Genomic DNA, 24616 nt, shown 5'->3' with positions numbered 1-24616 from the left:
GGCCTAGCAAATGTTCGCATGAACACCACGTGAAATGAGTCGAGTGGTTTGTTAAAATTCGACAGAATTTCCGAACATAAAAAACATGATCCTTCAGTGCTATAGCCATAATGGGCCTAAATTGGCCTACCAAATGATCACTACACAGCCTCAAGGCCTGCACATTATGAGGTGATTTCTGGTCAGTGAAATTAATCTTTGCAGTCATGATTCTTGGCTTTTTTGACCTGGAAAGCCAATCCACTGACAGATAGGTCCCTAATTGCAATGAGGTAAGCTGAATGGCCTTTGAACCAGGGCTTGGATCTGTTTAAAAATGAGCAACTGGACAGGAAATCAAAACCAGAGCCTCTCAGTGATAAGCAGGCATGCAGGGCTTCAGGCTGGCTGCTTATCTATTTAATTCTAACGTCCACTAGATAGCAAAGTACACCGAAACTCTCGAGGATCAACAGCTGAGTTGTCATGAAATTGGTCAGGTAAACTTGCTGACATTGTACAACACAGAGTGTCCACCTTTCAACAATACAATTACCTGTGCCAGGTTTGATCCTGGGATCTTGGGATCCTGAGGATAATTTGTACACAGAGGGAGCTAGTGTTATGGGTGTAAAATATAAACTGTACTTACTTCTGCTCTTCTTTGAAACACGATACATGTTGATCAACTGTGTGTTCTTCTATGATTAGTTCATCCTTCACATCGACTGAAGGCTATAAGAAATATATAAAGTAAATTAAGAAAAGTATATTAAAGGGGTAACAAGAATAAAAATGTAAAACATGTCTGATATTCCTACAGGAGGTAGTATTGGTAAATGCTAGAATAACAAAATCCTACAATTAACCCCTTCGCACTCAGCGCGCCGATCTATTGGCGCGAGAGGTTATGGCGAGAAAGCTTACAGTGCCGATACATCGGCTCTATCCTATTTAGAGATTTTGGTCATTTGTGTGGCTGTTAAATCATAACAGCTGATTGTGATGGTACCTTAAAGCGTTGAATTTATGTTTTACCCTACAGATATATCCACCAGCCTTGCAAAATATTTTTATTTTTGACAAATGAAATCTGTTCACCGTGAATATTTATGTTGTAGTTATTTGAAGTTGTTATTGCATGGATCTGCTTTGGTTAGCTTATGAATACAACAATTTGATCTTGCTACGAGTTTAGTTTAGAGTTTATTTCGTTTCTTTGGTATATCGTGTGTTCGCTGTACTTCAGAAACTATAATTTTACTCCTTTTCATAACTCTGTTGTTGCACGTGCTTGCATCACCTTTTTATCGTAACGGCTAGGCCGTATTCAAGGCCGAAAGGAGCCAATATCCTTGACTTTTCAGATTCTTGAGACAGTAATAATGACCTTTTGCTGAAAGTGATCCCCATTATGTGGTAAATGACACAGTCACAGCTGCTCACCATGCATCGGACCATGAGGACCGAACATCGATGAACGTTACATGTACAGTGAATAACTTAGTGCCATGCTTCATGAATGAATTGCAGCACACACATCATACTGACATCAAATTATTCAGAATTAAATGTTCTTTCTTTCATGTCTAAGAGTAAAGAAGGAAGATGCAATAATGTGTGATTTTTCTGTCATTGAGAACCACAATTTATTTTTTTAAATTTATTTTCAAAATTTAATAACTTTTTTTGGCTTTACCAATAACAATATGTCCTAGGTATATTCATTTCTGAAATGCTCATACTTTCCTGTATCAGTATGATTTATTTTAATATGTATTAAAATATTTACATGTTGATTTTTTGTAATATGGCTTGGAAAATCACAGAAATTAGTTTGAGTGTCTTTGAGCAAACCCCTGAATTTAGGCTGAGTGCCAAAGGGTTAAATATCCAAAACCAATACCTGCTGAGATATGGACCATTCAACCTGTGCCAAGTATGTGTAGCATTCAGTGATGTAGACCGTCTTCTTGAAGTTCATTGTTCATTTCTGATGGTTGTGTTTGCAGTGCACTGACTGTGGTACCAGTACAGTTGAGGTTGTGCTGCCAGTACAGTAATGTAGCACAGCAGAACTGGAGATTCTGTACAGTATGAATGATTTAAATAGTGAATATGGGACTTACTACTTGAAGGAAATGGTGGATACAATATTCCACTATAGGTTAGCTACAGGCCTGTGTCATGTACGCAGAACAACATCCACAATTCCACATTCCTTCTGCAGTAATATTCAGCAGGCTATTCTGGTGATTTGCAGACATGGGATCATTCGCAGCAAAGAGAACAGATCCAGCAGGAGTCACATGGTCCACATGCTGGAGATGGAGAAGCAGGTGTTGTGACTTCAAAAACATGATTGTTCAACATGTGCGTGAAGAACTGACCCTACTGAAGATAACCATACACTTGTATTTTTAGTTCTGCACAATCAGTTATTTTATCGTTTTCTTATCCAACATGTGCAACCTCTTGGGCAACCAAACAACTATGTCAAGATTACAGTTCTGCCACTGGCTTCTAGCTAGGACACTGAAGATCCAAAATTCACAGACAGCATTTTATTTACAGAAGTTGCAGGATTCACAGGAGATGGCATATTAATGTACCAGAACACATCCGTGCAGGCAGATGTAAATTCTCTAGCTATCATGGAGATATGGTATTAGGTTAGGTATCAATGTGTGGGCAGGAATCACGGGTGACAGACTCGTAAGACAATATGTTTTACCATGAAAATTAACCAGTCCTGAGTATCATCAATTTCCATACCTACAATGAATTGGCAGCAATATTGGGGAACTTTACCCTTGCAGAAATACAACAGATGTATTTCATTCACGAAAGGGCAATACTTAAATTTCTGTACCTTGTGCAACAGGATCTAACCCAACATTTCATGAATGAAAGATTAGTTGAGGAGATACCAGTAACATAGTTTCCCCATTCACTTGCCCTTAATACTTTCGATTTCTGGCTAAGGGAACACTACATACATGGGTGTAAGCCGAACTTATCCACAACATGCATGCTACAGGAGTGTTAACAATTCACATGACCAAATCTGAGTGGAGCCAAGTATGACCTCAAGAGTTACGATTCACTGACAAGAGGGTCTAAAGCATGTGTAAGGATGCATGGTAACCCCATGGAGCACCTCCTTAGTGTCTACATCTATGTAATACACACATCGGTATCAGATGACAGATTGGCCCATATCTCAACAGCTAACAAAATAAATTTAATCCTTCCACAATAAATTCAATATTTTACAATCAATGTTAAACTTAAAAAATGGAAGTGAGCCAATAAGTATTGTATCGTGTCATAATTGTAGCATAATGGTTAGCACTATTAGCTACCCTCCTTGGAGGAATGGGTCTAACTCCTGGTACTGCCAGAGATTTTAGAATGGCAGGAGGGTTGGTACATTGTGAAGATGGTACATGCAGTTCACCTACACTGGAGATGGCATATTAATTTCCCAGAACACATCCGTGCAGGCAGATGAAAAGACCTGCACCTCCTCGGAGCGAGGACAAGAGTTTACTTATAACACAGGAACATGAAAAAGAACACAAGAGGATAAACATAATGAGGGGACAGCACAGGAAGAGGGAGCAATGTAAAAAGACAACAATCCCAACATCCTCACACAATGTCATCTCATCTCGGAACATCATGTCGTCTTCATCCTATTTTGTGTCTCATGTTTGTTCCTTGCCATTACTTGTGTTCTACAGATGAATTTGACCACCAAGCAAACATACACTGAATCTCATATTCCATGTCCGTGACTTGTCTACCATGTCCAAGTTTGTTCTACAAATGTTCAGTTGTTGGAAATTTTATTTGACTCCACAGAAAGTAATATCAAATTTACTAAAGTTATGACATTTTATTTAAGATTCTAAAGGACTATGTGCTTGCAGTCCAGGGATAGCAGGTCTGCATTGCACCCACAGGCCCTAGGATTCAATTCGCTGCAAGGTCAAGGAATTGTACATCAATATGAAGGCCAGTTCAAGGTATACTCAGGCTGCTAGAGAACAACTTAGGTGCCATCTTACAGTGGGATAGAAGTCACAGCCTAGAAAATCGAGAGTAAATGCCAAGAGGAAATGTCACGCAAACCACACATCATCTCATGAACTGCAGGATTTCGGGGCATATCTCCACAGTGCTTTTGCTTGTTTTTTTGTGTTGAGAACTTCAGTCCAAATAGAAAACATTTTAACAATACATAATAGCAAAGCTTCAAATAACAGTCTGTAATAAATTTACGTTACTATCAAAGCCGCATAACTTCACCATGCTTGAAGCTGGCAATTCTCCCGATTTATCCATAAAAAGATCAGAAAGACGGTAAGAGAGGCAAAGGAAGATGGATAAGTGAATTTGTATCAAGTTGATTCGTTTGATAATAAATATGATGTTTCCAATGTCGGCCTACATAAAAATATACAGATCACAGATAGGTTCATGTATAGATTTCAACGGGCCTGGCAGACTGCATATAACAGCACTGTATTCCTACAGCATCTGGCTGTATTGGGAATGCTATTACCTCAGTCACTTTCATATTAACCAAATCATGGATGAGAATGAGTTACAAGGAACATGGGAAAAACTTGTTCTATTCAACACCAAAAGACACAATGCATTGCACAAACTTTATCTCACCTGAGAGGGATTTAATTAATAATGTTATTGGTTTACGTCCCACTAACTACGTTTCAATGGATTTTGGAGATGCTGAGGTTTCAGAATTTTGTCCTGCAGGAATTCTTACATGTGCCAGTTGATCTACCAACATGAATCTGACTCATATGAGAACTTTCTAATATCACCGGACTGATACAGGATCGAACATGCGAAGTTGGGCTCAGAAGGCCAGCGCTGTACCGTCTGAGCTACTCAGCCCAGCAGAGAACAGGCCACAGCCCTACTCTGTGCAAGAATTGAGGCTGCAGCTACTTCTGCTCTCTACAACTGCATTTCAACAGTTAAATTTCAATCATGACAATGATATGAGACTGACTCAGCAATTGTATGAACTAAGTCATATGTGACAAGATATTTCACCATGAAGTCTGCCAGAACAAGAATTACCACCGACCGTCTGCTCTGCAATGGGAAATGTGACATATACCATGTAATGTGGTGCAAACAGTGAAAGAAGTCACCAACTCAGTTCTGTAATCAGGAGTGATTTACTTTGTGAAATGGCCATTGGCTGCAATAAATGTCTCCATCTCTGTACCAACATTTGTTTGTGACAAGTGGAAAAACTGCACAGAGAGAAAAACAGATTACCAGTATAGGCTGAGTAAACAAAACTGTCATGGAATTTGGAGATCAATTTCACTTTATGTTGCATTCAGCAATAATTGAACACACAGTACTCCATGGTGTTGAAATCTGTTGACAAAAAGAAAAGAATTCTTTTTACATAGATTCTCACTAAAAAATTTACACTCCATTCTGATAAACAGTGCCTGTGTACCTGTTACAGAATTGTCAGTCCATACTATAGCTCATACTGAGCCACGTTTAATAACATTTAATGCTTAGCTGAACAACAAGGCGAATGTAAATGAGAGCATTGGAAATAAGGTTAAACAGCATGCTCCACTGATATAAATCAATATCAATGAGAGTTTGGGATTGAGAGGAGGCCAGCATTTCTGCCCTTGGCTAGGAACTGATCTTAAACAAGCCCTCAGTTTCAGGTAAAAGAATACTTCAACTTGCAAGGAATCAAACCAGGCCCTGTAGGTAAGATGAAGCTGCTTATCGTAGTTATTTTGACAGTTTAAGCTGTCCCTGGGAAAATGGCATGATAGCATGTTTCAATATCAACAACTGCCCTCAATTTTCAGTAACACTGAACTACATCCTGGATGTCATCACCACGAGTACTATGGGCATTGATGGTGACATGTTCCAACGTGCAAGAGAACAGCCACACTACCACCTAGATGTGTCATGCCATGGAAGGAGAAAACAATCAAACACCTGTAGATGTACCTTTTAAAAGTTGGAGAGTTTATATCTTGTTCTGAATCATCTAGAATAACTCTGAATGTTCACTAATTAAAAGAGAAGGATATTGAAAGATTTCACTTCCAATATATATTGTTAACTCACCAGTGGTCGTTATATGCTAGTGGCTTTACGTTGCACCGACACGAATAGGTCTTATGACGATGATTGGGTTACTATATGAGCAAAATGCTCACGGTCATTGAAAATCATATGCTCTCTTATACAGCAGGTAGTTTCGAACTTGAGCCCTGATGTACATTTGCACTGCAGTTTTGAGAGAAGGATGGATGCATTGAAACGCACATCTGTGACCTTGAAAAGGGACAGCAAGGGAGGAATTATCAGCGACCATCAACGGTCAGCATTTTGCTTCGCGAGCGACCAGTCACATTGCACTAATTTATGTGTGCGTTATAGTTTTGCTATTGTTGCATGTTGTTTCATAGTTGAAAAAGTTTTTTGCAACTTCTTGTACTAATGCATTTTGTAATTATTTTAGGTAGGTTTGAGGAAATTCCTAGTGATCAACTTGAGGGCAAGAACAGTGACTCAGACTGTGAAAGTAACACTGTGGACATAATGTGGATAGTGAACAGTCCGAGACAGAAGAAAGTGCTGATGGAACCATATCTGGAGAGCAATCTCTAGCTGGCAAACAATATATGTAGGAAGTAAATGAGAATTTCATGTTTAGTGACATTGTGTACATACAGAAGGATAAGGTGACAAAATTGGGCAGACGCTCACACAAGAAGAAATTCACGCTCACGTACTTAGGCTGAAAATATCTCATCCTCGTTGTGTAAAGGGCATTGCAAAAGATGCACACACTCTTTTAGAAAGTTACGAATTTTTTTTTTCCAGATACAGTTATAAGCATTTGAAACTAATTACCATTTGTAAAGCCAACGGCTGTAGCCGTGTTGAAACACCGGATCCCGTGAGATCTCCGAAGTTAAGCAACATTGGCGTGGTCAGGAGTTGGATGGGTTGCCATGTGCTGTTGGTGGCGGGTAAGGGAATGGAGGAGCGGAAAGGAACTGGCCACCCTACCGTACGTAAACTCCGGCTCAGGAACACCTCTGCAGAGGTTCGGACCTGCCTTCGAGCAGAATAACCCTTACTTTTACCATTTGTAATTTTATTTGTTATTTTTAGTGTTCTTTATAACCATTTGAGACTTATTCATATGTTCACTTAATGTGTTTATACATTTACACCTGAAATCGGTTGGTAATTATTATGTAAACACGTCATATCATACTGTGAGTGTTTTGCTCAACATGCAACCACTAGCGTTACTTTCATCCTAGCAACCACTGGCAGGTTAACACCGACTTGCTGAACATGAATTAAATTCCAGTCATCATAAATTAATTCGGAAGGACACCTACGAATGATGTACTTGCTTTTTCTTCAAGCCAGACCGGTTCTTCTTTGATCTCAACTTTCTGGTCCATTTCACACATCAACTAAAGTATTTACATCAGCTGGAGTAGTAAACTACTTCCACTGGCATTTTACTGAAACAAAGAACAGAAAATATATCATCACCATCATCATTGTTAGGACCATAAGTTCATAGATTAATCAAGCAAGGAAGCAAGCCTGCAGCTTTTCATGACTGTCAATATCTTTATCACAACCACACAACCTCTAGTCATGCATTGAATCCATATCACACAAGTACATGCCTTTCATTTCAAACATAATACATTCAGGGGCTGGGACTGAATTATAGGCACATTGGTGAGAAACCATTGACAATGCTACTATATTACCAATTCCCCTCCAAAACTGGTTTGATACATGTGTTCATGTCACCATATCCTGTGCTAACTTCAATTTCTTCATAAACATTATATTCTACATCCTCTATGTCCTACTTGATCCCCTCCCCATATACTTCTCTGAAGTAAGCTGTAGGACTCCTGGGTTTCTCAGCATGCATTCCACCAATCCTTCTTTTCTTTTTAAAAGCTGCTTTATGTCACACTGACACAGATAGGTCTTATGTCGACGATGGGTTAGGGAAGAGCTAGGAGTGTGAAAGAAGCTGCCATGGCCTTTGTACCAGGAGGTACACCTCTACGCCGCACATTTAAATCTTGCGCCAATTAGAACTCCTCTACTGGGGAAACACTGAACTTAAAACTAGACCTCCTTAAACTTTTGCTCAGAAGATGTCACAACCTTAATTTTGTGATTATGAAGTTGCCAGTACTGTGTGAATTTCAACTTGTTTCTTTTTCGTTCTTCAGGAAGTGTGGACATTCTCTCATAGATGTCTCTACTAAAAAACTATGATCATGCACCCTGTTGCAAAGTGAAGGAACATTTTTGAAGAAATTTTGTACTAATAAGTTTTTTCTTTACTAAATTTCGTTCATTCTTTTGTGGGTTGGCAATATTTAGCTTTTCCTTCTGCCAGTTTTGAATTTAGCCAATCCTGAATTTCTGTAATTAATATCCTACCAATCATAGGCTTCTTCTTCGATTTGGTGTGTAACATTAAGCTAGCCGATAAAATTGAGTGGGTGTGGCTGTTTTATTCATGAAAGGTCTCGAACTTTCCCCGAGGGATTATAAACTGCTGATTTTCTCGTCTCTCGGCGACTTAATCAACATCTAACTAAGTGTGTGTACCTGAAGCAGGAGGCTATCTGTGTCGGTGCGACGTAAAACAACTAGCAAAAAAAAAGGTAGACGATGTCTAAGGCTTAAAACTAGTCACCGTTTCTGCAATCGGCCCCATGTCTACGAATTTCCCCGGCTGTGATATTTCTTTCCTTAGTTGATATTAAAGCTACCTATGATTATTACATGTTCATAGGTGAGCACGAGGTCAAATCAACAAGCTTTGAACTCAGACACGTCCATTGTGCCACGAGCTTTATGGACAAGTACACTGGGAAGTTTTGAAGTGCTAACAGCTCTCTCAACACACTCGAACTCAGGTCCCAGCTCAGCACCATGCAATGACTTACAAGGCATTTCTAAATAATATGTTACTCCATCTACTTTCCTATCATTGGATCTGTCCCAGCAGACAAGTTCATAGCGATCAAGTGCTACCACAGAGGATGGGATGGCAGATGTGAGCCCACTTTTACTAATATATACGACGTGTAGCTGCCCATATTTCACCAGTGCGTGCAGGAAGAGAAAGGGCTTTTATATGACAACATTGCAAGCACTGTGATGCGGAGAGAAGGGCCTGATTCAATAGAATATCTGTGGTGATGGGACGGGAAGGGTGGAAGGAATAGTGTTGAGTCCCTCACCAAGGCCAGCACCAGGTAGTGGACATGGTTCCAACTATATGGTAGAATATTCTTAAAAATAAATTGACAGCGACAATGAATACTCGCCTCATCTTCCTGGAGAAAAAGAACACTGACTGATACTAGCACCATAACACACACACACAAACACTCATACACTTAAAGAAAACATAAAAACAATTAATAACAAAAATACAAAAACATTTAAATCTCTATAAAACAATGATCAAATACATAGCAAACTAAATAATGAAATTCATCATCCTGCAGATTCCATTAGTGTATTCAGCTCAGTCAATGGTCAAACATATCCTTTGGTCTCACTTTTAAGAAGAATCACAATGCGACCATACTGTATCCAGACTTAAGTTATGGTAAAAGAGACCTAACTTCATTTTAATACTCCCTTATAAGTTTTCGTAAGTGACTCTGTTATCAGACATTTGGTACCCTTGAGTAACCTCTTTGCTTACCATACCGATGATGCACAACATAACAAGAAAACTTCACCATTCTGGCCGTTCACCAGCTATCAATTCACATGTTGACTAATGAGGACTTCCAAATCTATGGCAGTGATCAATATTGAAATGTGATTTAACACACTGAACACGGTATCCGAGCACAACTTAGGGTTGGTATTCTTAACAAATAAATCATCACAAGCTGGAAATATATCCGCGTCTTCTGGTAAACATGAAGGACAGTGTTAGAGTTCCTTATACTCCTATTAGGTGGGACCACTGAACCTTGCCAAATGGAATAAGAATGCTTGTTTTGAGCATGTGTTCCATGCACTTTGTTTTATCACTCATTCTACATTGACATCACAGTGTTTTGATTCTCTAAGCAATAGTGTGATAGAAACCCTGATAAATAGAACATAAAACAGGACCTACAAGATTGGGTCAACTTTGCTTAGAAAATTCATTAAGAGGGACTGGAAAACTAACGAGGAAATAGTCGACATGGTATTGCAAAAAGCTGCAACACCCCTCTCTGTTTATCTAAATATTTATACTTTATCACAGGCAGTCAAAATTATCTCGACCTTTTCACTCCAGCAAAGTGAAAACACATGCCTTGGGGACGGTAGCATATGATGGCTGGTCATGTCCGCTGTATGGGATACTTTCCACTCTCCACTATCTCATGTTTATGTTACTGAGAAACGACAGGCTGACAAACTTCCTTAAGTATATATATAGTTCTGTCAAATATACTTGTGCAATGATTAGTTATTTTCATTCACGCGAAGCTTTGGCCACATATTTCATTGCAAGTCACCACCTGACATGAAAATAAAGCTTCATCTGCAATGCTCCCCACACATTATGAAATATTTTATTGCAATGCGTTGAATCAACCTATAGAAGCGCTAATATATTGGCCGTGAACAAGAATTATGTTGTAAATGACAAGCATGTATGTCACTCCCTTACCTTCAGACTGTCCCTGTTATTCTAGTAGGTAAATCTGTTAGTTGCTATAGACTCTCGCAACAATCGCTACATCTCATAAAGGTCAAACTTCTCCAACAGTCTACCATACAACACAACTGTTACAGCAGTCCACTGGAGTAAAAACGTTAATTGGGACTGTACATAAAAAAGGATCATCTTTACGAATCACATTTTTTCTGTTAGATAACATATTAAAGCTAATGTTAAATATGATATGAAGAAAAGAATACATATATGAGTTGAAACAAATGTAAAATGTTTAAAAATGTGGAAAACATATTGGCCCTCTTTCATACGGCAGTGTCAATAACAAAAGAACCAAATGAGGACAATGCTAAGATAAATAACTATTGTTTTAGATTCAAAAAGAATAATTTGCTTAATTTAGTAAGTGTTGGTGTTATAAAGACTAGAAATATGGCTAAAATATGCCACAGTTCAATGTGTTAAATACATTTGTCACTTTGAAATACACATCCTGTTTGCAATCCTGTGTCTCAGCCACTGAATTAGAAGAAATTTCTCTGGCTGCTTTACTCGGCTTCATCCAGCAGAACACCTTAATAATCTATTTGGAATTCCAACTCTTCTTTTAGTTTGTCGTTATCAGATGAGATGACAACCTTAAATTCAGTGAAATCACATGTGAGTGAGACGAGAGACTCTACCAGTAGGTTGGCTGCGCTGGTTGCACTGGGTGCCTGCTGCAGCCGCACTTCAATGTTCCGAAGATAACTTCGAAAGCAGCTATTCTGCTTTCTTTGGCTGCGTTATCCATATATGAGTTAAGAGACTTACTATATCAAGGCAATATACTACTTATATTCAAGGGCTAAATACGTGATTGGATCTGTGGGATAAGCTGAGATTATGCACTACACATAGCCATGTTGACTTGCTTATTAGGTTGTATCGAGTACATCTGTTATATATAAATTGTAGAACAGTACTATACACCTCATGTCATATGACGTCAGCATTCAGGAAGCCTAAATTGTGCTTACTTAAAATTCCTGCACACAGTAACTGAGGTGGTCTGGCACATCAGAAGTTATATTCGTAGGGAAAAAGTTAGTCATATCAATTCCTGCATGAAGCAAACCATACAGAAATAATATATTCAAAGCAGTGAAACTGCACAAAGTATGGCGATAAGTCCCAAGAAACTAATCCATATTAATAATAAACACGGCCTGAAACCTAGATGTTAAACCACAATCAATGATCTACAACAAACCGTCCACTTCGAACATGAATCTTTGATAGGCTCGACAATGTTGTAACTACAGTATTACAGTACATTTCATCGATACGATGCCCTCGTTACGAATCACTTAGTTTAATAATAATAATAATAATAATAATAATAATAATAATAATAATAATAATAATAATACCAAGCATGAAGTCGGGTTGTGCTAATGAAATTGAAAAACAAAACATCAAGTGTGAATCAAAGCAGGAACAATGAATAACGACCAGGTAATAAATGGAGACGAATTTTGCTAATAAATATTCTACACAAACAAACAATGACTGGTGATATACAGACTGGAAGTTACGCATACGTTATTTCATTGAAATAATTGAGAAATATACAGTTAATTTTGCAGGAAACGAATGATTTCTGATAGTAATAAATAATTACCGGTATGTTATTTGCTTTACGTACCACGAACTACCGTTACGGCTTCCGGAGACACCGAGTTGCTGGAATTTAGTCCCACAATTCATTTATTTACGTGTCAGAAAATCTACCGACACAAGGCTGACGTATCGGGTCACCTTCAAATACCACCGGTCGCACTGTTAATTAAGTTCGAACATTTATTGCACCATAATTACCACTCGTGTATTCATTTTCAGCTTACCTACAATGCACGAAGAAATATTACCAATCTTTTTCTTCCTCTTGCTCTTTATGGTTATGGGCTCTTACAATTGCCCAGTAAATAAACCTGATCTATATGAAAATACTCACAATTTGTTCGTACGAAGGTCGACACTTCACTTATCAAATATGGTAGTCACTCACGTTTTAATCTAACTCGCAAAATTATGTACAAAAAAACACCAGTGAAAGCAGGAAAAACACTCGGTCACAATTGTTGTTGTTCTTTTGGATTATGATTGCGAGCTCCTGTATGGCTATCAGTAAAAAGACTTGTTTTATAGGCACGGCCGACTTGATTCCTCGCTCTAGCTAGCTCCTTACCGGCCTTGACAATCGGGTCCACGCACTGTAATCGGAGTAGTTACACGGCTCGACACCTGGCACTGGCGACCTACCTATTTGCGGTAGAAATGCATACTTCTTTATGGAAAAGATATTGACTTTGATTGCCGATTTATCGTAATTTAGGGTTGTGGAGAATGTCACATACGTTAATACTGTTAAAATGATTAATCTTAAAGGCTACTTTCGTTAATATTTGCGAAAATAACGTCGTGAAATGAAACTGCGGAGAGATGGAGTAGTCCAGCTGACGTTCCTTAACTGTGAGGAATAATAGTAATCGATTTTATTATCATGGCATTTAGATACATAGCAGAAATTTGCACAATACTTTTGTCTTCTGATGTTAACCTTGAGATTAAGAGTCATTGTTCAATTAGAGTTTTAAAATTCTTCAAGTGCTGCTCTCAGGAAGGGGGCTGGACAATACATAAAAATCCTATATTTTTTCCAAATTCGTGGTATGGACAACATAAGTATTTTGAGTCAAACATGTTTAAATTTTAATTTCAATATATATAGTTTCAGATAACATTTCATTCATACCTTTCATTAGAATTGTAAATACCGGGCGAGTTGGCCGTGCGGTTAGGGGCGCGCAGCTATGAGTTTGCATCCGGGATATAGTGGGTTCGAACCCCAATGTCGGCAGCCCTGAAGATGTTTTTCCGTGGTTTCACATTTTCACATCAGGTTGTACCGTAAGTAAGGCCACGGCCGATTCCTTCCCCTTTCCTGGCCATTTCCTATCCCACCGTCGCCATAAGACCTATCTGTGTCGGTGCGGCCTAAAACAACAGCAAGAAAAAGAAGAAGTTGAATTTTAAATAAAAATTCAGTGAAAGGAAAGTATTTTGAGTAAATACATTGTAAACTCTTCACTCTCAGGAAACAACACTTCATACACTGGCCTTACCGTCATAACAGTAATAGTTCCTACTTGTCAGTGTTTAAATGTTTAAAGTTCAGATTGTCTTGGATAACAATGTGTTGTGTTGCTGTTATATGGCAAATACGACTCTGCCTAAAGGATTATTCAATGAAAGAAAATTTAGGGGTGAATAACACCCGATTAGCGTGAGTATCTGCCACCCCCGGAGGCCAGGGATCGATTCCTGGCCCTGCCACGAAATTTCAAAACCGGTACGAGGGCTGGAACCGGTCCACTCAGCTTTGGGAAGTCGACTGAGTAGAGGGGAGATCGATTCCCACCTCAGCCATCCTCGAAGTGGTTTTTCCATATTTTCCCACTTATCCTCAAGGCAAATACGAGGATGGTACCTAACTTAAGGCCGCGGCCGCTTCCTTCCCTTTTCCTTGCCTATCTCTTCCAGTCTCCCCATCCCCAACACAAGGCCCCTGTTCAGCATACCTGTCGCGACCGCTTGGGCGAGGTACTGGTCATCATTCCCAGTTTCTTCCCCGACCCGAAGTCTCACGCTCCAGGACACTACCCATGAGATGGTGGAGGTGGGATCCCTCGCTGAATCCTTGCGAAAAGCCAACCCTGGAGGGGTAAACAGATTAAGAAAGAAAGAAAGAAAGAAAGAAAGAAAGAAAGAAAGAAAGAAGATAAATACAAGAAATAGAAATGGAAATCTAAGATGAAAGTGCTAACTGCTTGAGCCACTCCGTAGTTTTATCCTGGTCTACAGAGAATTCGTGAAATGATCGTGTCCCTTTGACCATTTTCCCGTTCGAAATACAAAAAGGCACACAGCAATACATATTCGAATATTTCCGAACACAGTTAAAGAAAAGCAAATCACTACACCATAAAACAAATTGGTGCATAACTTAAAATTCTTGTTTAGGACAGAGTTACAGCGAGAAAACAATTTGAGCCACTCCTTACTTTTGTTCTTGTTGGCAGAAAATGTCTGTTCGAAGTACAAAAAGGCGCACAATAATGTCACAAATTGCAAGAGTTGTAAACACATTTTTTTTTAAAAATCACCACACTACACAATAAAAAAAAATTAAACTCACCAGCGCATAACTATCAGCTCAAATTATCAGCCAACAAGCACCTTATTGTGAACACATTGCCAATATTTACGACAGAAAAATCATATAAATAAAACTGGAAATGCGCCAATTTGCGGTGCACAGCTTTCTGTCAGTGAGTAGGAGACAAGCGCTCCACCGGCATTATGGTGAAACTTCCCAATTACAGCTTTATGCTGGGCTTCACAAGCGATTGTCAAGGCCGGTATAAGAAGGGCAGCGAGGGATCCTGTCGGCCGTGTTTACAGTAGAAACACCCACAATGCTTTTATCCGCCAGACAGTACAACACGTATTCAATTTGGTGTACATTCACGTACAGCACTATTCATCTTCTACTCCCTCTTGATGGTTATGCGCTCCTATAATTTTACCCAGTCCAAAACCCTGATTTATAGTGAATACACTGGCGGCACGGCAAAACAACAATCTACACAACACCTATTAACCGATGCATTCACCGTTCACACACCTATAGCACTTCAATGTAGGTTTTGAAAATTCCATCAAGGCGGAAACACCATAACACCAGAGGAAGTAAGGGTATAATGTTATAAGTAATCGTTATGACAGAACATTGCAAATAATGCAATTTTAGAACCATCAAAGAACAAATTGATCGCATCAATCGTATCAGCGGTAGGATTATGCAACGAACAGAGAACACTGGTAGGAAAATGATGTTTAAGACGTAGAAGACTGCGGAGAAGCTTCTGACGTGCGGATCTGGTTAAAGGACATTGAAAAAAGCAAGTGATCCGCATCTCCATCTCTGTCACCACACGTACAGTTAGGCAAATTAGCCAGATGAAAACGGAATTTATATTGGGGAGTAGGAACATGATTAAAGCGCAAACGAATGATACTTGTTAAATGTCGTCGTGAGTATGACCCTCTCGTGAACCAGGATAGCTGTGGAATGCTTGTTTGTAATCTTATCTTACTATATATAAAAATGGATGTATGTGTGTATGTGTGTAAATGACACATCTCCTCCTAAACCACTGGAGCAATTTCAATCATAATTTGAACACTTTTGATTTGCTACCTGGAGACGAGCACTGTGGGGGTAAGCCACCTCTAGCCCCCTTAGGGGTGGGGTTAGGGGGTCAGGTAAAAAATAATCGAAAATAGTGTCGAATCCATAGCTTTTGGGGTCACTGAGATGAATAGTGACACTCCCGGTTTCTTAAAATTCAAATTTCTGCTCCCATTTGGGTGGGGGGCAAGGGGGTACTGATGATGGATGTATGTGTGTAAATGACACATCTCCTCCTAAACCACAGGAGCGATTTCAATCAAATTTTGAAACTTATTATTTGCTATCTGGAGACGAGCACTGTGGTGGTAAGCCACCTCTAGCCCCCTTTGGGGTGGGGGGTTAGGGGGTTAGGTAAAAAATAATCGAAAATAGTGTCGAATCCATATTTTTTGGGGGTCGCTGAGGTGAATAGTGACACTCCCGATTTTTTTAAAGTCAAATTTCTGCTCACATTTGGGTGGGGGCGAGGGGATACTGATATATAAAATTAAACGAAAATAGTGTCGAATATATAGTTTTCGGTGTCGTCGAGGTGAATTGTACACTCCGGATTTTTAGTATCAGGAGACAAACCACGTGGGGGTAAGGCAGCCCAGGAAACCTTAGAGGCGGGGGTGGGGGGCAAGGGCGTCAGATATACAAATTAACGAAAATAGTGTCGAATCCATACTTTTCGGGGTCGCTGAGATGAATAGTGACACTCCGGATTTTCTAAAGTCCAAGTTCATCCCCCTTTGGGGTGGGGGCGAGGGGGGAGTGACATAAAAATAAACGAAAATAGTGTCGAATACTTAGTTTTCGCTGTCGCCGAGGTGAATTGTACACTTCAGATTTTTAGTATCAGGAGATAAACCACGTGGGGGCAAGAGAGCACAGGAACCCTTAGGGAGGGGGGTGAAGGGGTCAGATATACAAATTAACGAAAATAGTGTCAAATCCATACTTTTCTTGGTCGCTGAGATGAATAGTGACACTCTGGATTTTTCTTAAAGTCCAAGTTCAGACCCCTTTCGGGTGGGGGCGAGGGGGAGTAATATATATTTAATTAAACGAAAATCGTGTCGAATACATCGTTTTTGGGGTCGCCGAGGTGAATTGTATACTCCGGATTTTCAGTATCAGGAGACAAACCACGTGGGGGTAAGACAGCCCAGTAAACCTTAGGGGCGGGGGGGGCGGGGGGGCGAGGGGTGAGATATTAAAATAATCGAAAGTAGTGTCGAATACATACTTTTCGGGCTCGCAGAAACGAATAGTGACACTGCGGAATTTTTAAATGTCTAAGTTCAGCCCCTTTCGGGGTGGGGGGCGATGGGGGAGTAATATATATAAATAATAGAAAAAGTGTCGAATCCACAGTTTTCGGGGTCGTTGAGATGAATAATGACACTCCGGATTTTTAATATCAGGAGACAAACCACATGGGGGTAATACACCCCAAGAAACCTTAGGGGCAGTGGGGGCAAAGGGGCTCAGATACAAAAATCATAAAAAGTAGTGTTGAATCCATACTTTTCGTGGTCGCTGAGATGAATAGTCACACTCCGGTATCTGTTTAAGTCCAAGTTCAGCCTCCTTCATAGTAGGGGGCTATGGGAGAGTGATATATAAAAATAATCGAAAATAGTGTCGAATCAATAGTTGTCGGGGTCACTGAGATGAACAGTGAGAAACCGGTTATTTTGTAAGTCCAAGTTCATCCCCATTTGGGATCGGGGGCGAGGGGGGAGTGATATATAAAATTAATCGAAAATAGTGTCGAATACATAGTTTTCGGGGTCGACGAGGTGAGATGTACACTTCGAAATTTTAGTACCAGGAAACAAACCACGTGGGGGTGGGACACCCCAGGAACACTTAGGGGCGAGGGGGGAGGGGCTGAGATATAAAAATCACCGAAAGTAGTGTCAAATCCATACTTTTCGGGGTCGCTAAAATGAATAATGGCAACCCGGATTTTTTTAAAAGTTCAGCCTCCTTCGTGGTGGGTGGCAATTGGAGAGTGATATATAAAAATAAACGAAAATAATGTTGAATCCGTAGTTGTCGGAGTCGCTGAGATGAATGGTGAGACCCCGGATATTTTACAAGTCCAAGTTCATCCCCCTTTCTGGTGGGGGGTGAGGGGGATTCAGATTTAAAAATAACCGAAAATAGTGTCGAAGCCATAGTTTTCGGGGTCGCTGAGATGAACAGTAACACTACCGATTTTTTAAATCTCAAAGTTAACCCCCTTTAGTGGGGAGGGGGAGTGAGATATAAAAATAATAATCGAATATACTGCCTAATCCATAGTTTTTCGGGTCGCTGAGATTAATAATAAAATGCCGGATTTTTAAATTCCAACTTCAGCCCCCTTAGGCATAGAGGGTGAGAAAGGGTGAAAAAATAAACTGTCAAAAATGCCCAAGGTAATAGATGTGTGTATGTTCCAGTATGACTTTCAAGTATGACTTACTACCTGGAAAACGTACTGTGGGAGTAAGACGCCCCTAGAACCACTACGGAAGCGGGGAAATATGTAATCCATATTAATAAATAGAAGTCAGTTTGGCGCGATCTATATTTATATATTTATATAAATTAAGGCATAAATATGAAAACAGACGTGAATTAATGAGACCATTCTAGGCATCCTAGAAAGTTAAAACTTGGTACCAGACAACCTGATGACTTCAGGATCCCTAGAAAAATCTAAAATTCTCAAAATTCTCTGAGAAGGACACGTTGGGATTTTCAAATCTGCATAAGAACACAGTCGGTGATATTTATCCAGAAAAATAACCGAAAATAGTGTCAAAGCCAAAGTTTCATGGGCTTAAAAGTTTCCTGAAAGTCCTAATTTTTAACCCCCTCCCCCATATCAAGATGGCAGCACAATCTCCCAGACGAGTTAGAAAATTGAAATTTGGCAAAATTATAGCTTTCAGTCTGTACCCGACGGAAAATTTACGAGATGTTTAAACATTTTATTTTTTACTCCCGGAAAATATCGAAATATGGAGGCAATTTTAATGACGGTGCAGACCTTCCTTTCGGGGTATTTTGTCGCTAAACGGAAAGTCGTATCACAAAACGGATGGCACAATCTCCATTCAATTTGGAGGGATCTACAACTTTGGTCCTATGACATTTTGTCGTATCTCTATCCCTTATGTTAAATTTGGCTCTATTTATGGATTTACCTAAATTTTGCACTTTGTACACTTATAATTGATGGTTTGATTCACTTATAGGAAAGATGGGATCATCAAATTCTACACGAATATTAGCCTACCCAGTCAAATTCTATGTTTGAAGCTGTCGCATAAGCATCTGTAAAGTAATTCACTGTGTGAATACCTTACACAAATTTCACCCTATTCAACGTTTCTAAAATAATCTTGCCTTTAAATAGATGAGATACGAGGAAATATCATAGGGCCAGCCATTTAGATCGCTAAATGAGGCCAGAGTCGTCTTTCCATACAATCCGTTATTCAATATGAATGCACCATTTAGCAGCAGTTTTCTGTAAATGAAGGTGAACATGCATATACTTACGTATGTCGATCTACTGTACATTTATTAATTTCAGTCGATTTTTTGCGATCTAGAAGGGGGGGTGTCTTACATTGTAATTAATACTTTACAAATCAATAGTGACTCTCAGCAGGAGGGCGTCTGCTGTTGTAATCAGTACTCCCCACATCGACTTTAACTAGCAATAGGAAAGGGGTAGTTCTCCAACGCCTGTGTACCATTGTAGTGTATAATTCCTTTCTTGATTTGACTAGCAGAAAGCAAAGGAGCGTGCATTTCCTTCAAAACTCTTTTGCCTGATTCTCTTTATCATTAGGTATTGGTGCCCCCGATTATAAACAAATTTACCCATCAAAATTTGACAGACGTTGCGCATAGTGAATTGCGGCAGACAAGTGGACCTGTCGTTATCATCACAACTCTGCAACTCGCACTTTACATTGGAAACAACGTCTGCGGAATTCCACATGCTTTTTCTCGGATAACGCCAAGAGACATGCAATTAAACATTTCTTATTCACTTCATGTACAGCAATTTTCTTCGATATCCGTACACATTGTAGAATACCGTAGCGAAGCACGGGTACATTTGCTAGTTGATAATAAAAGCGACCTTTAACTTGAGCAGTATGTTGCCATTCCTTTTGTCAGTCATTATAGGTAGCATCTTTTATCATGGGAATGTAATCTGTGGGGGTAGTCGCTACACTAACTGGAGGAGTTGACAGCCGAGCAGCTTGTTTTGGTAAATAGTCGGCCTTTTCATCACCTATATACATGCACGTCCTGGCATCCAAACTAATGATCAATTAACTTCTGAGTGTTTCGGTATGTGAATGAGGTGTTTAACATTATAAAGATACCAATTTATGACAGGGAGAATGAAGACAAAGATAGCAAATCACTCAGTTTTTGATAAAAAGGAGGGCTTCTCGTGTGGCAAATATTTCAGCAGTTAATATAGAAAATTCGGTGGGTAGTCTAAACTGCTCAGTAACATTTAAGGTTGGAACAAAACAGGCCGCTCCAGTTCCAAATTCATCCTTTGAACCATCCGTGTATATACACTGACTGACAGAGCAAATGCAACACCAAGAAGGAGTGGTCAGAACTTTATGCCAATTGCAGGGTAGACTGACGTCACTGAGGTATGCTCATGATGTGAAATGCGCCGCTGTGCTGCGCACGTAGCGAACGATAAATGGGACACGGCGTTGGCGAATGGCCCACTTCGTACCGTGATTTCTCAGCCGACAGTCATTGTAGAACGTGTTGTCGTGTGCCACAGGACACGTGTATAGCTAAGAATGCCAGGCCGCCGTCAACGGAGGCATTTCCAGCAGACAGACGACTTTACGAGGGGTATGGTGATCGGGCTGAGAAGGGCAGGTTGGTCGCTTCGTCAAATCGCAGCCGATACCCATAGGGATGTGTCCACGTGCAGCACCTGTGGCGAAGATGGTTGGCGCAGGGACATGTGGCACGTACGAGGGGTCCAGGCGCAGCCCGAGTGACGTCAGCACGCGAGGATCGGCGCATCCGCCGCCAAGCGGTGGAAGCCCCGCACGCCACGTCAACCGCCATTCTTCAGCATGTGCAAGACACCCTGGCTGTTCCAATATCGACCAGAACAATTCCCGTCGATTGGTTGAAGGAGGCCTGCACTCCCGGCGTCCGCTCAGAAGACTACCATTGACTCCACAGCATAGACGTGCACGCCTGGCATGGTGCCGGGCTAGAGCGACTTGGATGAGGGAATGGCGGAGCGACGTGTTCTCCGATGAGTCACGCTTCTGTTCTGTCAGTGATAGTCACCGCAGACGAGTGTGGCGTCGGCGTGGAGAAAGGTCAAATCCGGCAGTAACTGTGGAGCGCCCTACCGCTAGACAACGCGGCATCATGGTTAGGGGCGCTATTGCGTATGATTCCACGTCACCTCTAGTGCGTATTCAAGGCACGTTAAATGCCCACCGCTACGTGCAGCATGTGCTGCGGCCGGTGGCACTCCCGTACCTTCAGCGGCTGCCCAATGCTCTGTTTCAGCACGATAATTCCCGCCCACACACTGCTCGCATCTCCCAACAGGCTCTACGAGGTGTACAGATGCTTCCGTGGCCAGCGTACTCTCCGGATCTCTCACCAATCGAACACGTGTGGGATCTCATTGGACGCCGTTTGCAAACTCTGCCCCAGCCTCGTACGGACGACCAACTGTGGCAAATGGTTGACATAGAATGGAGAACCATCCCTCAGGACACCATCCGCACTCTTATTGACTCTGTACCCCGACGTGTTTCTGCGTGCATTGCCGCTCGCGGTGGTCGTACATCCTACTGAGTCGATGCCGTGCGCATTGTGTAACCTGCATATCGGTTTGAAATAAACATCAATTATTCGTCCGTGCCGTCTCTGTTTTTCCCCAACTTTCATCCCTTTCGAACCACTCCTTCTTGGCGTTGCATTTGCTATGTCAGTCAGTGTATATCGACGCTATCTTTTGAAACGATACGCTTCAGCTTTTTTTGAAGTGCTTCGAGGGTGGTCGTGAGCACTTATTGCCCTGCTATAGTTACTGGTAGTCAGGATAATAATTTGAGGCTTGTAAAATAAGATGGGGAAAGAGAAGTTATAGGGAGGTATTGTTAGGCTTCTTAATAGAGAGTCGCCATATGATTTTGATGCTTCATAAGTATAAAATAACGCAGGCATTCGGCGGGTTCGAGGATGTCTTTTGGATTGATATTCATAGAGGAGTTGTAACGTAGGTACCAGATGGTGGCCAGCGATTGCGAATTTCTAAACAAATATTGTTTGGCAAGCATTTGGCGTCGGAGTGTCAGGGCAGGCTCACCTCATTCGACTAGAAGAGCGTTCGTGGGAGTGGTTTTAAAGGCACCCAGACAAATACGTAAGGCTTGATACTGGCAGGTGTTGAGTGGCACCAGATTAGTACCAGAAGCTTATTCAAATAAATGAGCTCCGTAGTCCAGATACGCCCGTATTGTTGACCTGTACAACGATATAGCCATACTCGAGTCTGCTCGCCAATACCTGGGAGTAACTGTTTTTAATACCTGAGTATAGACGTCGCTCTTTATCCGAATGTATTGGAAGTGTGTCTTCCAAGTGAGTTTATTGTCTAAGATTAGCCCCAAATATTTATATTGACTACTAATTGGTATTTCATAAGTGTGAAATGAAATGGGGGAGCGGTCATAACATTGGTGGTAAAGTCATTGCATAACATTTAGAAATGGAGATTTGAAGGCCATGGGCACCCAGCCAAAAAATGCCTCGCGCATTCTTATGTTATATGTGGTCTACAGATGTCTAAATTGTCATGTGAATAAGAAAGGACTAAATCGTTCGCATACGCAAGTAGCCGCACTGAACGTAAAATGACTTGTTCGAATTCACTCATATACAGCATAGTGTAAAAACGATACCACTAAAAATATCTCCTTGGGTGATGTTTGGCGGTTGGGTATGCAGTGTTGTGTCATTTTAACGATCAGCGTACGTTGCGTAAGTAATTCCCGTAGAATACGTATTAATCCATTGGGAATTTGTTTTAAAGCAAGTTTTTCCTAGAGAATGTGCAGAGGGACAGAGTCGTATGCATGTTTGATAGCAAGATAGATAGCCGCCGATCTTTGTTTTCTATACGTTGCCAATAGAACATCGGTGAGAAAAATATTAAAGGCATCATGGGAACTTCGTCCTTTTAAAAAGGCGTAATGACATTTCGAGGGCTCAGAATAACAAGGTTCTATCGAACGTTTGGTAAACTTCACAGGAGAGCATTTTTAAAGTTCGCTGAATAACAAGTTCAAAATCAATAATGATATTTAACATTATTCTGACTCGTTTGTTGGCTTGACTAATTGTCTGTGATTTATTGAGAATGAATCGTCCAAAATGTTTTGCCCTGGTGGGGAAAAAAATAAAATATACAGGTTGTTCTCAAATAGAACCTTTTATTTCCAAACTGTAACATTTATTTCTCAGTTAGAACTTTGGTTTTCTGAGATATGAATATTCTGCTTCCCAAATATTTAGTGAAACATGAAACCCGGTCAGTCATTCTTGGGAAATGTTTTACACAATGAGGCTCCTTTTTTCACAATTTGCTTTACGTCGCACCGACACAGAGAGGTTTTTATGGTGACGATGTGATAGGAAACGGCTAGGAGCAGGAAGGAAGAGACCGTGGACATAACTAAGGTACAGTCCCTGCATTTTGCCTGGTGCGAAATTGGGGAAACTACGGAAATACCTCCTGAGGGCTGCCAACAATGGGGTTCGAACCCACTATCTCCCGAATAAACTACCTGATTACTTATTCCTCTGAGTTTAATTAAGGGTTAATCATTAAGGAAATTAAGGGATCTTTTATCAATATTGCGACTAAGACTAAAGTAAATTGTACTATTATAAATTAATGTGTTTATTGATTTAATTATCTTTAAACATTCCAATACACAAACAATAGGATTACACTCTACAAAGATTTAAAAATGTATTCTCTTTTTAACAACAGTAATGAAGCAAACAGCTGTAGCAACTTCCTATTTTACAGAATAAAACTGTTTGAAGAGGTTTTCAAAATAAATTTGATCAATCTGTGGCATCCACGTATACACTGAACGAATATCAGCAATTTTATGTCTCGCAAAGTTTGCTTCTCGTTACAGTTTCATGCATCGGTGGAAATCTACGTTCATTAATACTTCGTTTTCGTGTTTTTACTGCACAAGCCAAGTTAACAGTATGAAATTCAGATTCTCCATCAGAAACATTATATCCTATTTTAAATGGGGTACCTTGTTCAAAAATCAGTTGATGAACTTTACTAAAAGGAACATTTACATATGAAATTGCATTCGTACTAATGGCCTTTTTGTAATCAATAAAGTTTGGGGCTAACTTTTCAATTATTGCATTTGGTTTTCTGCGGGTAACGTTCTTAGGCATTCCTAAAAACCCTATTGGAGACCAAATTTAAGAAAGCCTTAGTGTATTTTCTATATTAG

At 40.3% G+C, this 24616-nt stretch overlaps 1 protein-coding gene across 1 annotated transcript in view; it reads right to left on the bottom strand.

Annotated features, from left to right (window-relative positions):
* LOC136875079 (uncharacterized) overlaps window positions 1-24616 on the bottom strand; it is a 191798-nt gene that overhangs the window by 85897 nt on the left and 81285 nt on the right. The window contains exons 4-5 of the mRNA XM_067148812.2: window positions 7425-7553; window positions 632-714 (exon numbers count right to left, since the gene is read on the bottom strand). Of these exons, the coding sequence (XP_067004913.2) occupies window positions 632-714; window positions 7425-7499 (158 nt within the window). The 5' untranslated portion in view covers window positions 7500-7553. The remainder of the gene's footprint in view (window positions 1-631; window positions 715-7424; window positions 7554-24616) is intronic.

This window comes from Anabrus simplex, chromosome 5, assembly GCF_040414725.1.
Source record: "Anabrus simplex isolate iqAnaSimp1 chromosome 5, ASM4041472v1, whole genome shotgun sequence".
Taxonomy (NCBI): Eukaryota; Metazoa; Arthropoda; class Insecta; order Orthoptera; family Tettigoniidae; genus Anabrus; species Anabrus simplex.
Note: the sequence above shows the minus strand (reverse complement) of the source record. Positions and strands in the feature narration are given on the sequence as shown.